Source organism: Peromyscus leucopus, chromosome 12 (assembly GCF_004664715.2).
Source record: "Peromyscus leucopus breed LL Stock chromosome 12, UCI_PerLeu_2.1, whole genome shotgun sequence".
NCBI classification, from domain to species: Eukaryota; Metazoa; Chordata; class Mammalia; order Rodentia; family Cricetidae; genus Peromyscus; species Peromyscus leucopus.
The window spans coordinates 6,539,797-6,555,543 of record NC_051073.1 but is presented as its reverse complement, the minus strand read 5'-3'; the positions used below and the strand labels follow the sequence as shown (position 1 = coordinate 6,555,543).

Here is a 15,747-nt window from a genome sequence, read left to right as displayed (position 1 = left end):
GGTTCATTTCAGCAGCCTGGAGGTTGTGACAGGTCCTTGCAGTTTGGACAAGGCACTGATTCAGGTTTTTGTGCTGTGTGCATGAGTCAGTGTTGTTTAGCTGGCTAATTAAACGGGCCTGCATGCCCTTTAGGAACTCACGCTTCATGTGCTGCTGTGATCGTGTTCTAGGAGATACAGTATGTTTCAGTGGCATCCACAAGTCTTGGGATGATTCTTGGGCTCGTCACGGTTGCTGGTGTCGTCGTTTTCAGTCTATTGGAAGTCTCGGTGTGTGCGCTAACCTAGGTAGCAGCACTGGGCTGACTAGAGGAGCCCTCCAGCAGTCACAGTGCCTGCACGGCCTGACAGGCAGCCTCTGCCTAAGTTACTGCCAGCATGGCCATCACTGCCACTGCCAGCCTCTCACGTGCTTCCCCAAATTGGCCCCAAATTGTGCCAAACAATAAAGATATCATGATTCCAAATACTAATTTTGTCAGGCCCTACTTGAGAAGCAGGTTATATTCTAGAGACTGGTCTGCAGATCCCTGTTACTGGGAACTTGTTTGCTCCCTGAACAACTTGGTGGTTCAGTTCCCACGCCCTTCCTGAGACAGTTCCTTATTCCCTGTCTCCAGGGGCTGCAGAATTGGGTAGGTTGTTTATGCTGAGCTGAGGACCATCTTAAACTTTTAAAACATGTTCGTCTGGCTGCCTTCTCAGAGATGGAGCGTAGGGCTGGACCCCTGTAACTGTGGGCATACGATTTTTCTATGCTCCTAAGGGCTGGACCCCTGTAACTGTGTGCATACGATTTTTCTATGCTCCTAAGGGCTGGACCCCTGTACCTGTGTGCATACGATTTTTCTATGCTCTAAGGGCTGGACCCTGTAACTGTGTGCATACGATTTTTCTATGCTCCTAAGGGCTGGACACCTGTACCTGTGTGCATACGATTTTTCTATGCTCCTAAGGGCATGTCCTAAGTCAGCTGGCTGCCAGGTCATGATCTTGGGAACAGAGCAGAGTTGAAAAGATTCCTCTGCTGCTTGGGCCCGGTGGGAGTGGTTGGGAACTTCGGGGCGCCTGGATCAGCTTTTCAGATGGAAGCTCTGGCTTCTGTGCCCACATGTTGTCACTGGGCAGTGCCTGGAAGCCACCAGAGTACAGCCTGGGACTGCTGGTCTTAGAGGGCAGGGAGTCATTCTTCGCTCTCGATTTGCTGTGGTTCCTTGCGGGCCTCTGGATGATCTCTTCTTGTGCCTTCACACCTTGAGGCCTGTCTGTCGGGTGGAGAGGGCACCTTTGTAGGTGTCCCTCGCTGTCTTACATTAGAGTGGGAGCAGTGGAGGTGGATGCTCCATTGACCCATGCTTAAGAAGGGCTGGCATCCCCCCGAGGCCTGGTGATGGCTGCTGCAGACACAGCCTCCAGTCTCACCCCAGGGCCGTGTGCCCTTTGAAGCCTTTGCACCAGATTTGGGGGGGGGTGTGGAGAGAGATTTCTAGAGCAGAGGGGAGGTCTCTGGTGCTGAGCTTGTGTCTGTCAGGTGGTGTGACCGACCACGTCTATAATGGAACAGCTGGGGTCTGGGCTGACCTCATGTCCATAAGAATCTTTAGGTGTGGAGGGCCTTAAGTTTGGTAGGTGCGTATGACAAAGCTCTCTGGCTATGTGCAGGACACTCTTCTATTTACAGCTGAGCAGAATGATCACAATAGCCGCTCTGGAGAGTGAGTGGAATTTTACTGACTTGTTCCCTAAATGTGTCTGCAGCTTACTTACTCTGAGCACGCTGGCGCCCTCTCTGGAGGAGGTTGAGTCTCCCCTGTAGTTTTCCTATTCGTTAACATTTCTGGGTTCTTAGGTTTTCCTGCCAGCATGGGTCAAGGCTGGTGTCCTGGCCCCAGTTCTGTGTATAGGTGCTCTCTGCAGCTTGTTGGGGGCAGGGATGCCATGTCCTTGAAGGTTTCTTTTAAGTGGCATTTCCCCAAGGTTTGTAGAATTACTGGTTTTTAAAATGCACACGACCCAACGGATAGAGAGGGAAATGGGTCTGTCTGTAGACGGCCCTTCGGCTTTAAGGTGAATAATTCGCTGCCTCTGTGAAGTCTGAGATCAGAAAGGTCTAACCAAGCCGGTGTAGCAACAGGCATGCACACAGATCGCCTCTTGTCTTCAAACAGGTTCCAAGATGCTCTGGGGCTGCACAGCCCTCCCACCCCTCCCAAACTCCCCCACCCCCTGGGAGCCACTGAGCACTTCAGTGGAAAATTCCACCGTCTGCCATAGGGAAGGGGAGGTGTCTGAGAGGGACAGTGACAAAGAACATAGCTCCAGTTTAGCGAGCTCTTTTTGTGGGCTTCAGACAAATGGAATTGGAGAGAATGCAGCCTTTCTCGCTAAGAGCGCCACCAGGGAGCATGTCTTCCCCAGCACCTCCAGCAGTGGGGCTGGGGGCTCAGGCCCGGGCAGTGGCCTTGCTGAAGGGCTGGGCCCCGCTTTCAGAGCGGCAGGAACTGGAGGCGGTTTCCTTGGGGAAGCTCTGCTGTGCAGGGAGCCAGCTGGGGAGCATTGTTCCCAGTAGTGAGCATGGCCTGCCCTAGGAATCCACTTCTCCGCAGCTTCTCCTCAGACCTCTGGAGCCCTGGTCCTCATGGGGAGTTTGGCGATGCTTTTAAAGTGACTTAAATTCACAGGAGGGTGAGTTGTCATCCTCAGACCGTCTGTGCAGAGGCCGTGTGCTGCCCTCGGCCTTGAACACTGCATCTGTAACGAGGTGTGCTTTAGTGTACTGTGTCTCTTTGGGCCCCACCTCTCCCTCGGCAGCAGTGAGCATGTCACTTCCACTTCTGAGGGGTGGTGTGCAGCTCTGTAGAGAAGGGATGCTCGGGAGAGCAGATGTCAGCTCTGTTCATGAGAAGGTTCTGAATTAGAAGCACACACAGGACAGAGACCTTCAGATGTAAACACTGCTGGGCTCTGGGTTCAAGGGTGCCTGCTGTGCGCTGTCTTCTTCTGTGTGTGCAGCATGTGACTGAAAAATGCTGAGATGTGGAGTGTAATTAGAGTTTAGATTATTGCACTGATGTTTTCCACAACGATTTGTCCCCTTACTGGTTTAATTACTGATGAAAATGAAAACAGAAAACGGAAACTAACTAACTGGAGTGTTTCATTGCTATTGTTTATTAGACTGCCCTCTTGTAGGCCTGTCAGGGCAGTTGCAGAGGGGTGGTAGTTCTGACTCATTCTACCATCGGTGAGGAACTCATAGTGAGATGGATGGAGATGAGGATCCACATACTAAGACTTCAGTGTTTTCTTTCTGCCTCGCCACTCCAAGACACAGGAAGTCACCGACGGCTTTAGGACCCCAAAAGTTACAGAATTACAGGTCGTAAGTGATAGACAGGAAAATATAGCTCAACCCCTTGGTGAGCGCCAGAAGCATCACAGTTGTCCTGGTGTGGTGTTGCCGTCCTTGTCCTTCCCCTTTGGAATCTGTCTTTCAGCCTCCCTTCAGCTCAGCACCTCTGTATCCAGCTGTGGAGTCTGCAGCAGGGTGGAGGGAGCTGCCCTCTCCATTGGAGCCATCCTCTGCAGGGTGGTCTCAGGCTCTATGTCTCTGTAGGCTTAGGCTGTCAGGAGACGGGCAACGCGCCGGCCTCAGAAGCGGTCCATTCCCCTCAGAAGCGGTCCATTCCCCTCAGAAGCGGTCCATTCCCCTCAGAAGCGGTCCATTCCCCTCAGAAGCGGTCCATTCCCCTCAGAAGCGGTCCATTCCCCTCAGAAGCGGTCCATTCCCCTCAGAAGCGGTCCATTCCCGGCGGGGCTGTGTAGGTGATGCAGCAGCTGTAACTGGATCCTTCTCAGTGCTGCTCTCGGTGTCCCACAGCTGGGGGAGGGCTGCTGCAGCCTGGCCGGGGTGGGAGTCTTGTGGAAGCTGTAGGAGCCTGAATTTCTTTGAGCACAAAACCCTGGTGACTTTTTTCTTAATATCAACTGGCCAAAGGACCGTTCTAGAAGCCTGAAGTCCTGTGTACTTAATTGCTTCAGCCTTCTGAGGTTTGTCTGCAAGGCACATTCGCTTAAGTTTGCTAGATAATAGTTAAGGAAAAAAGAATGCTGTCTGGAAGCAACAGCTCTTTTTGTGTGAGAAGGCCATGTGGGTAGACTGGGCCACTCAGGCACATGGGTTGAGTATGCCCTGTGTTATAATATATTGCACGGGGACCCCGAGGGTATCCTGAGCATGCAGGAAAACATGCTGGCATGCTGGGCAGATGCAGCGGCGGGCTGGCGGGCAACCCTTGCCCTGCAGGCATGGCGGTGAGGTGGTGGCAGACAGTCATTCACGGCCCAGATGTTGCATCCATGCAAAATGGTTCATTATAGAAGAAGAAGATAGGAAAGAGGGAGAGGAGAGAGAAAGGGGAATGGAGAGAGGGTTCCAGGGGTGCACACCTTGTGGGAGGAAAAGCAGAGGAGAGAAAGGAAGGGGAGGGGCCTTTGCCAAAAATGAGGCTTTTACGACAGGACGCAGGGCGGTGCCAAGGGGCGGGTCAGAGTACTAACACCCTGTACCTTGGCTTCCGGGCAGGAGGAGGAGGCTTGGCTTTCAAGGAGAGGTGACTGCAGTCTATCTGCCCATCTCTGAGCTACTTGCCCCTCCTCTGCTGGGTCTTTCCTTTTCGTGGAAATTTCCATGGTGTGATGGGGAGCCAGGGGAGTGAAGCAGTCTTTGCCCACATCAGCCCCAGGCACAGATCCATAGTGATAAGCTTGAAGAGACGGTCACACGCTGTGGTTGTGGGCACAAACCCACGCGCAGTTTGGCCAGAGCGCGTGTTTGGGTTTGATTGCCAAAGGACTGGAAAACTGGAAGAGGTGAATTAAAGAGCAAAGGTCACAAGGTTTGGTAGCAATGAGGCTCCCAGAATCCAAGCCCCGACCCATTCTGAAGACCTCCAAGCTTCGCTTTATCCTTGAAGCCGCAGAGTCCCAGTAATTCATTGTGAGAGATGAGGCGTATCCAGGAACTACAGTCTGGAGCCCTGGTTCCAGGTTACACTGTGGCCTGAAGTAGACCAGTTCTCTTTCTGGTCGTCATTTCCTCAGTTGAAGGCGGTAGGCTATGTTGTCCTGTCTGTCACTTAGAGAAGACCTGGTCTGTGAGTCCTCCTGTGGCCACAGGCAGCAGGGTGAACTGGGGATGGTGATAGGGCTTCCTGCATCTGTTCTTCTTATGTTAGACCGTAAAGCTGAAAGGAGACCATGTGTAGGAGACCATACTCTAGAAAACGATGCCGGACGCAGACTAACATCAGCCTCTCCTCTTAATGCCACACATGAGATTGTCACTGCCTCCATCCTTTTCCCAGAAGATGCTGAAGAGGTGTGAAGGCACTTTGGAAATTGAGGGGCCCGAGACCCTTCTTTTCAAGATCTGAACCGGGAGGTCTCTGGGACACCTGGGTCTGTGCTTCCACCACATCCTTGGGGATTCTTTTGCTCTTGTCACAGAGATGGTATTTAAGGCTCTGGCGTATCGTCTAAGGACAGCTTGGTGAGCAGTGAGCAGGAGGACGGCGGAAGTGTGCCTTGGACTGGAGAGGGTTGGGTTGGCTTTTGGCACCTGTGAACGTGCTTTCTCCTGGACCGTTTAGACTTCTGCTTACAGATGTGCTTAAGAAGTCTGTGAGGGGCTGAATGGGAAGTAGGAGAAGTCAGCGCTTGCTGTTGACAGTACTGTAGGGAAACCCAAGGTGGTCTCAGAACCGGTATTTAAATAAGCTTGACTTAAAGACGGTAGAGAGGGTAGAACTTAGAGAGGGAAGGCGTGGGGCACCATAGGCTGGCAGTTGTAGTGAATCGTTACAGGGCACAGAACGGCCAGGATCAGGCTGAGCATCCCGCCATGCACCTGCCGGTGCAGGGCTCTGCGTGGACAGGTAGGGACACAAAGCCAAGTGACAGGAGCCTCCCAGAGAGACGTGGATGTGTCCAAAGACTCCGCTGTCATCTCAGGGAGTTAGACAGCGGCCATAGCTGTTGATGATAGTTGGGAAGAGCATTGGGATTAATACTGAGTAAAAGAACAATGGACAGTGGGAAGAAAGACATGCTGGGGGCATGTTGGATTAAAGCATGCCACCTGCCACCAAGTAGCCAGAATGAAATGAATGAGCAGGAATACTGGCAGTTGGCATGGAGGAAATGGCTTGAGATAACTCCACTTACGTTTCAGCTCTGCTTCCTAGCCTTGCTTAAGGTACGTAATCATGATTTAATGTTGAACAAATGAGCCATTCATGAATTGGGTGGTTGCAACTCTTTAGTGGTGTGTGTGTCGTGTGTGTGTGGTGGTGTGTGTGTGTGTGTGTGTGTACAAACAAATGGAATTAAACCTTGAAAGCTTGGGGGTTGGTGTGTAATTCCCATAGTCATCATACGTAATTATCTATTCAATGAGTAAAGAGACAAGTTACTGCCCAGGAAGCCACTCTAGTGGTGTGGTTTGAATGAGAAATGTCCCTATGGGGTCCTGTATGTGAATACTGAGCTTTCTGCTGGTGCTGCTGTTTGGAGAGGCATGGACCTCTAAGAGGTGCAGCATTGCTGGAGGAAGCCCTTGATTGTGAGTGGGCTTTGAGGGTTTATAGCTACAGCCCATTTCCAGTTCACTCTGTGCCTCCTGGTGCAGTTGAGATGTGCCTCTCTCGGCCTCCTGTTGGTCCCTGTGCGTTCCTGCCATTATGGACATCTAGCCTTCAGTGACTTTAAGCAGAACAGACCCTTCCTTAAGTTGCCTTTAGTTGTGATGTTTTTATTCAGCAACAGAAAAGTAACTAACATAGTAATTTTCTCTTTGGTTCAATTTGTATCTTATTGATGACTTTTAAGCATCTGTCTTACTTAAGAGTTTCTCTTGCTGTGAAGAGACACCATGACCACAGCAACTCTATAAAGGAATACATTTAATTGGGACTGGCTTACAGTTTCAGAGGTTTAGTCCATTATTGTATGGTGGGGACATGGTGCATGCAGGCAGACACGGTGCTGGAGAGGAGCCGAGAGTTCTACATTTGATTGCAGGAAGAGAAGAAGACTGTGTGTCCGGTACTTGAGCATGAGCTCAACCTCTCCACAGTGACACACAAAGACACTTTAACCAACATAGTGATAAGCTTGAAGAGACAGGTCACACGCTGTGGTTGTGGGCACAAACCCACGCGCAGTTTGGCCAGAGCGCGTGTTTGGGTTTGGTTGCCAAAGGACTGGAAAACTGGAAGAGGTGAATTAAAGAGCAAAGGTCACAAGGTTTGGTAGCAATGAGGCTCCCAGAATCCAAGCCCCGACCCATTCTGAAGACCTCCAAGCCTTCGCTTTATCCTTGAAGCCGCAGAGTCCCAGTAATTCATTGTGAGAGATGAGGCGTATCCAGGAACTACAGTCTGGAGCCCTGGTTCCAGGTTACACTGTGGCCTGAAGTAGACCAGTTCTCTTTCTGGTCATTTCCTCAGTTGAAGGCGGTAGGCTATGTTGTCCTGTCTGTCACTTAGAGAAGACCTGGTCTGTGAGTCCTCCCTGTGGCCACAGGCAGCAGGGTGAACTGGGGATGGTGATAGGGCTTCCTGCATCTGTTCCTCTTAATGTTAGACCGTAAAGCTGAAAGGAGACCATGTGTAGGAGACCATACTCTAGAAAACGATGCCGGACGCAGACTAACATCAGCCTCTCCTCTTAATGCCACACATGAGATTGTCACTGCCTCCATCCTTTTCCCAGAAGATGCTGAAGAGGTGTGAAGGCACTTTGGAAATTGAGGGGCCCGAGACCCTTCTTTTCAAGATCTGAACCGGGAGGTCTCTGGGACACCTGGGTCTGTGCTTCCACCCATCCTTGGGGATTCTTTTTGCTCTTGTCACAGAGATGGTATTTAAGGCTCTGGCGTATCGTCTAAGGACAGCTTGGTGAGCAGTGAGCAGGAGGACGGCGGAAGTGTGCCTTGGACTGGAGAGGGTTGGGTTGGCTTTGGCACCTGTGAACGTGCTTTCTCCTGGACCGTTTAGACTTCTGCTTACAGATGTGCTTAAGAAGTCTGTGAGGGGCTGAATGGGAAGTAGGAGAAGTCAGCGCTTGCTGTTGACAGTACTGTAGGGAAACCCAAGGTGGTCTCAGAACCGGTATTTAAATAAGCTGACTTAAAGACCGTAGAGAGGGTAGAACTTTAGAGAGGGAAGGCGTGGGGCACCATAGGCTGGCAGTTGTAGTGAATCGTTACAGGGCACAGAACGGCCAGGATCAGGCTGAGCATCCCGCCATGGCACCTGCCGGTGCAGGGCTCTGCGTGGACAGGTAGGGACACAAAGCCAAGTGACAGGAGCCTCCTCAGAGAGCGTGGATGTGTCCAAAGACTCCCGCTGTCATCTCAGGGAGTTAGACAGCGGCCATAGCTGTTGATGATAGTTGGGAAGAGCATTGGGATTAATACTGAGTAAAAGAACAATGGACAGTGGGAAGAAAGACATGCTGGGGGCATGTTGGATTAAAGCATGCCACCTGCCACCAAGTAGCCAGAATGAAATGAATGAGCCAGGAATACTGGCAGTTGGCATGGAGGAAATGGCTTGAGATAACTCCCACTTAACGTTTCAGGCTCTGCTTCCTAGCCTTGCTTAAGGTACGTAATCATGATTTAATGTTGAACAAATGAGCCATTCATGAATTGGGTGGTTGCAACTCTTTAGTGGTGTGTGTGTGTGTGTGTGTGTGTGTGTGTGTGTGTGTGTGTACAAACAAATGGAATTAAACCTTGAAAGCTTGGGGGGTTGGTGTGTAATTCCCATAGTCATCATACGTAATTATCTATTCAATGAGTAAAGAGACAAGTTACTGCTCCAGGAAGCCACTCTAGTGGTGTGGTTTGAATGAGAAATGTCCCCTATGGGGTCCTGTATGTGAATACTGAGCTTCTGCTGGTGCTGCTGTTTGGAGAGGCATGGACCCTCTAAGAGGTGCAGCATTGCTGGAGGAAGCCCTTGATTGTGAGTGGGCTTTGAGGGTTTATAGCTACAGCCCATTTCCAGTTCACTCTGTGCCTCCTGTGTGCAGTTGAGATGTGCTCTCTCGGCCTCCTGTTGGGTCCCCTGTGCGTTTCCTGCCATTATGGACATCTAGCCTTCAGTGACTTTAAGCCAGAACAGACCCTTCCTTAAGTTGCCTTTAGTTGTGATGTTTTTATTCAGCAACAGAAAAGTAACTAACATAGTAATTTTCTCTTTGGTTCAATTTGTATCTTATTGATGACTTTTAAGCATCTGTCTTACTTAAGAGTTTCTCTTGCTGTGAAGAGACACCATGACCACAGCAACTCTTATAAAGGAATACATTTAATTGGGACTGGCTTACAGTTCAGAGGTTTAGTCCATTATTGTCATGGTGGGGAACATGGTGGCATGCAGGCAGACACGGTGCTGGAGAAGGAGCCGAGAGTTCTACATCTTGATCTGCAGGAAGCAGAAGAAGACTGTGTGTCACGGTAGCTTGAGCATGTAAGACCTCAGACCTGCCTCCACAGTGACACACACACTTCCTCCAACAAGGCCACACCTTGCTACGGACCAAGCATTCAAACACACGAGTCTGTGGGGCCATACCTATTGAGACCAGCACGGCATCCTTTCTTGTACTTTATCATCTCTCCCTTTGGTCTGTTCATTTACAGCTGTTTACATTGAGACTTTTTTTAAACTTAATTTGTTTATATTTTTAAATTCAATTTTTGAGAGTTCTTTGCATGCTAGATTCAGGTATATTATCTGAGATATAATTAGCAAATCCTGTCTGCAGCTTGCCTTTTTATTAGAGAATTGTTTTTAATTTTGATGGTCTATTTTATTGTGTTTTTTTAAATTATGAATTGTACTTTTTTGTGTTGTCTGATGAATCTTGGCTTAATCCCAAGGTCACTAAGGCTTTCTTTTTACTTGTTTTCCCTAGACATTTAATAGCTTGATTTCGATCTGTTCCATTTTTGAGTTAATTTTCCTGTGTAGTACACGGTGTGGGACAAAGCGCACTTTTCCAAGCATTAAGAACACTGAATTGATTGTTTAGGAAGACTCCTCACCTGCACGGCCATGGTCGTGCCTGTCTGCCTGGGTCTGTCTAGTCACGCTGTCTGGATCAATAGGTGATATTTGTTACTCAGCTTTATTCTTTATCTAGCTCTTTGGCTGTTGTACATTCTATGTATTTCTATATGAACTTGAAAATTAGTTTGTTGGCTTTTTTGTTTGTTTTTGTTTTTTTGAGACAGGGTTTCCCTGTGTAGTTTTGGAGCCTGTCCTGGATCTAGCTCTGTAGACCAGGCTGGCCTCGAACTCCTCGAGATCCACCTGGCTCTGCCTCCCAAGTGCTGGGATTAAAGGCATGCACCACCACCGCCTGGACGTTTGTTGGTATTTTGATTGAGTTGTTGGAACTATTAGTCAGATTGGAGAGAATGACCATCTAAATAATTGAAAAATTCTTACCCATTGTCAGTGTAAATAAGAGAATAAGAAACTCTGCACTGGGAATATAGATGCCATAGTAAACGCAAAAAACATGGACAGTGCTCAGGACGGTTAAAGCAAGGGCAGACTTTTAAAGGCAGAAAGGAGACTGTGTAAGGCACTTAGACACAAAGTTTACTTACTTATTTAAGGAGGTTGAGGCGGGAGTATCAGTCAGTCTAGATATTTGCTTGTAGCAAGCTTTCTTGGACTGCCAGCCCCAAAATCGTGACATGGAGATTTGTTATTAATTATGAATGCTCAGCCTTTGCTTAGGCTTGTTTCTAGCTAGCTTTAAAAAAAAAAAAAAAAACAACACTTAAATTTACCGACTTCTGTTAATCTGTGCGCTGCCCTGAGGCTTGATTACCTCATCCACATGCTGTCCATTCTGCTTTCCTGCTTCCTCTGTGTCTGTCAAGCACCTCCAGTTCAGTGTTGAGGAGTGGACGTCTCTGTCCCTTGTCACGGGGGAAATAGCTAGGCTCTGTCACTTGGTGACATGTTAGTTTTAAGATTCTTAGGAAGTCCTCTCTATGCCTAGTTTTCTGGGACTTTTTCTCAGGAATTGCCATGAGGTTTGAAGCTACAGGTTTAACTTTTCATGGATGCAGGACTGTGAAGGTAATCTACTTCTTCTAGAGTGAACTTTGAAAGTTCTTTTTTTTTTTTTAAGGAATTTGACTATCTTATCCGAATTGTCAAATTTATTAACAGTTTTCCATGACATCCCCCAGTATCTTTCTATCATAAAAATTGTAGTCGAGTCAACTTTCTTGTTTTCAATATTGGTATATATATTTCTGTTGAGCTGCCTGGCGAGGGGCGTACTGATTTTAGTGATGTAGAAAATTAGTATTTGGTTTCAGTCATGTTCTGTTTTCCCTTTTTGTTTTAGAAACAGCTTCTCTCATCCACTCTTCTTCCCCAGACTGGATTTATTTCGCTCTTTTTCCATTTTTCTAAGAGAAGCTGAGGGTAGTTTGACTTCTGCTCTTCCTTGCCTGGTGGTTAGTACTCTGCATTCCCACTAGGTGCTGTGTTCCTGAGATCCCAGTCATTGCTGTTTTTTAGTTTCATTCAATTTAAAGGTCTTTGTAATTTCTCCTTTGATTTCTTTAGCCCATTGCTCTGCTGTTGAAGTGTGTTTTAAAATGCTTTATTAGCATGTGTTGAGTACCCTAATAATGGGTTTCCTTGTGGCATTTTCATCCATGTACATAATGTCTTTGGCCACGGTCACCTCCCATTACCCTTTCATGTCCTGTCGTCCCCCCCCCCCTTCACTGCCAGCCCCTTTCCGTGTTCATGTCTTCAGCTGCTGTTGGCTCGTTGGTGACCCAGTGAGTTCCATTGGGTCGCTTTCAGAAGCATGGGGGAAGGTTTGTTTACAGGCGCATAAGCCTGTATAACCTACGTAAGAGCCTGCACGGCCCCTTCCTGCACTGCAGGGCTGGCTGGCAGAGAGGAAACTTCCTGCCCAGGTACTGTTTCCAAAGAACGGGATGGACTGTAAACAGACCTACCATGCTGCAGGGAAACAACGTTTCATCACAGGAGGCATGGAGGGCAAGGCGTGAGGGAGACAGTGCAAGGCGTGGACATGGAGTCCGGCTGCTCTGTGGGAGGTGGTCAGAGGGCCTCCAAGAAGACATTCGTCAGACCTGAGAAGTGGGCGGAGCTCTGGATTTGGGCAGGAGGAGCATTGAGGACAGCACCTCAGATGGGATTGTGCTTCCTGAGTTTGGAGAGGCATGGCTGGAGAGGAAGATCATCTCACCCAGCTAGAACATTCCAAAACTGCCGAGTACTCTGCCGACAGTCTCCAGCTGCATCATCCAAATCAAACAGTGTGGAGGCGCCTTAAACCCTGCCCCTGCCCTCTTGGAGGTTTTGAGCTCCCTACCTGACCTGAATTCACTGTAAAGAGCAGTTAGCTTTGAACTTGAAGTGATCCTCCTGCCTTTGCACCTGGAATGCTGGTATTACAGGTGTGCACTGTGACACCTGGCTGCTTTTGAGTGTGGACAGCGGGGTGGGCAAGGGACAGTCCTTTGTGTCATTGTCCAGCAGGGGACTAACGAAGTGTTGGACCATAGCTGTCTGTCATGCCATTTAGCGTCAGTCTGGCATGGATAATGCATGTTCTGTCTTCCTGAAGGGTCATGCCGTTTTCACTGTGGTCCTTGTCAGTTCTGGTGCCTACAGGGTGGCTCCGGGTAGTGCTTTTTCCTTACTGGGGACATGGCTGACTCGTGGTCTTACTGTTCCTCTGAGGGGACTCAGTCACTAGATAGTCCTTGGGAAAATTAGAAGCCCCCAATGTTTTCATAAAAAGAATCAGTAGATGATTCCGAATTCCGTTCTGGTTGGTAGGTTAGAAAAGTCTAAGTACATACTTTCACAGTTAGTTTGTATTATTCCGCTGTGTCTGATGCCACAGTGCATTTTGCAGCCCTACAGGTGGTTGGGAATAGTTTCACAGGACATGATGAGGAACCCGGTCTGGAAGGAGAGCGGGTGTGCCCACTGCCCTCTTCCAGCTGTGCACGAGCGTGGGAGAAGGGTAAAAGTCACACCACTGACCGCAGCAGCAGGACTAGTTCATTCCAGATACGGGAATTCACTCATTTCTGTCTTGTTGCAGGTATTTCTTGGTGGATTTTTATGCCCCAACAAGTGCTGTGGAAAGCATATTGGATCACTTGGCTCGAGACATTGATGTGGTTAGACCAAATGTTGTGAAACATCCTCTGACCCAGGAAGTAAAAGAATGTGGTGGCATAGTCCCAGTCCCACTTGAAGAAAAACTGTATTCAACGAAGAGGAGGAAGAAGTAAGAAGATTTTCCGGATTTCAGTGTTACATCGAATCCTAAGTGCACATCGGATGCTGATAGGTTGTTTTCTAGGATGCCCATGCCCATGCCCCTTCTGCTGCAGGAGGTGGGACCTGCTCGCTGAGACCTGCCCTGTCATCTCCGGTGCCTACAGACCAATCTTGGTTTCATTAGCATTGTGCAATTGTCAGTAAGGGTATCCACCTTACCACTGCAGCCTTTGGAGAGAAAATTGTTTGTTATTCATACTTGGGTGTCTTGCAAAACTAAATGGAAAACAGAGAGCAGAGTAATAAACATGACTTTACCAATCTGACTTGTGTATTGCCTCCCCCCACCCCGTCCCAGCACAGTGTACCCCCAAAGCTGGCAGCTCTACTTATGCTGTGATACCCCACTGTTAGGAGGACTCTGAAGTTTGGGACCCAGGTGATCTAGCTCCTGGGCAACCAGACAGTCCACAGAATTAGCGCTGTCTTTCCCTGTCTACACAGCAGTAGTCCTTGGAGGGACACGAGTGTTTGGGGGCAGCTGGCCGTCAGGATTGCTTCCTGCCACCCCTTCGCCACTGGCTTCTACCCCCTCCACCACCATCCCTCCGTCCCTCAGCCATCCCTGAAGGCCCTTTGGAGGAAGGCAGAGGGAGGGTGTCCATGAGGCACACACAGGCTTTTCCTTGGAATAACAGTCCCAAGGATCTCATCAGTGGCCCTCTCAGGTGGTCCCTGCCATTACAGGTGACAGCTGCTGTTGGTAGGATGCTGTGGGATGGTCTGTATGTCAAATTGCTCTGATTGGTCAACAAATAAAACACTGATTGGCCAGTGGCCAGCAGGAAGTAGGTGGACAAGAAGAGAGAATTCTGGAAACAGAAGGCTGAGGCAGAGAGACACTGCAGCCACCGCCAGGACAAGCAGCATGTGAAGATGCTGGTAAGCCACCAGCCACGTGGCAAGGTATAGATTTATAAAAATGGGTTAATTTAAGATCAAAGAACAGTTAGCAAGAAGCCTGCCACGGCCATACAGTTTATAAGTGATATAAGTGTCTGAGTGATTATTTTATAAGTGGATTGTGGGACTGCGGGGCTTGGGGAACCTGGAGAGAAGCCTTCCAGCAACAGTAGGAAGTGCCCGTCACCTGGGCTGCTGGTTGTGTGGAGTCATAGCATCAGGTTGTCCTTCAACAGGAAGAGGAGGACAGGGGACACAGACCTGTACGTGAACCCCACGGTGCCGCTGTCGCTCCCAGCCAGGGTCCTGCAAAGCTGCCTGTCTCGGCCCTGGCCATTCCTGTGTCCCTGCTCCGGTCCCGAGGGCCCAGGCAGCACCTGCTTCAGCTCCTTCCAAGTGAAAATTACAGGACGTTCTCCTGAAGAGCAGCGGAGATGACTCTGAGCTTAAGAGCGCTGACTGCTCTTCCAGAGGAGCCGGGTTCAATTCCCAGCACCCACACGGCAGTCCACAACCATCTGTAACTCTAGTCCAGGCTGTTCGATGCCCTCTTCTGTCTTCGTTGGGCACTGCATGTCAGTGTGCACAGGCACATGCAGGCAAAACACTCATACACCCAATAAAAAAACTCAAATTAAAAAACAAAACAACCAATGAATCAGTTAAGAGGTTCAGAATTTAAGACTAGGAATGAAAGGGATAGAGTAGAGATGGATAGAGTAGAGATTATCTGGGGGAAATATGCTACTTCCTGTTCGTTATGAATTCTCTGGAACTGTGGGCTGTTGACAAGGCTCCCAAGAGCCCGCATCCATCCACTAGACAGCTTGCATCCCACGTTCTTTTCCTCGAGTGCCGTTGTCTTCCTCAACTGATGACGTCCTTGTTACATGCCACGTGCACATGTTGTCTTCTAACCTCATTTAACCTATTCGGCCCTTTGAGGGAGCATTGGTACCCAAGCTTTTGGATGAAAAAGCGTGACGTGGGTTTGACCTTAAACCCAGTTACCGCATGATAGCTGGGGTCTCCAACTGGGGACTCAGATACTCTTCGGTTCTCATCTATCTTGCAGTGTTGATGTTGACTTTGCCTCTGAGGTTAAACGAGATTCACGGTGTCTGAGGGAAATTGTTGCTGAGGGCAACAATTCCCATGGTCCGAGAGTGGCACTAACCCTGAGAAGACAATTGTCACCATTGGGCATTCCAGATCATGCGAGTGTTCAGAGCCCTGTGGCACAGTTTGAATGTTAAGGAGGTAGCTAAGTAGAACAGCTGTGCAGTGTGCTACTTCCCATTTGGATGCTTACACATGAAGTCACTGTCCCTCTGTCCTGAGTGATAATGTACGGTGGGCCCTAAGCAGCTTATTGCAGCTTCTGCCCATGCATGCCTGGTGTTTGAGCACA

General features: G+C 49.1%; 1 protein-coding gene across 1 annotated transcript in view; it reads left to right on the top strand.

Annotated features, from left to right (window-relative positions):
• Positions 1-13,699, top strand: part of Mrps6 (mitochondrial ribosomal protein S6) — a 70,673-nt gene extending 56,974 nt beyond the window's left edge. Inside the window, exon 5 of the mRNA XM_028877050.2 lies at positions 13,192-13,699. Within this exon, the coding sequence (XP_028732883.1) occupies positions 13,192-13,384 (193 nt within the window). The 3' untranslated portion in view covers positions 13,385-13,699. The remainder of the gene's footprint in view (positions 1-13,191) is intronic.
• The last annotated feature ends 2,048 nt before the right edge of the window (positions 13,700-15,747 follow it).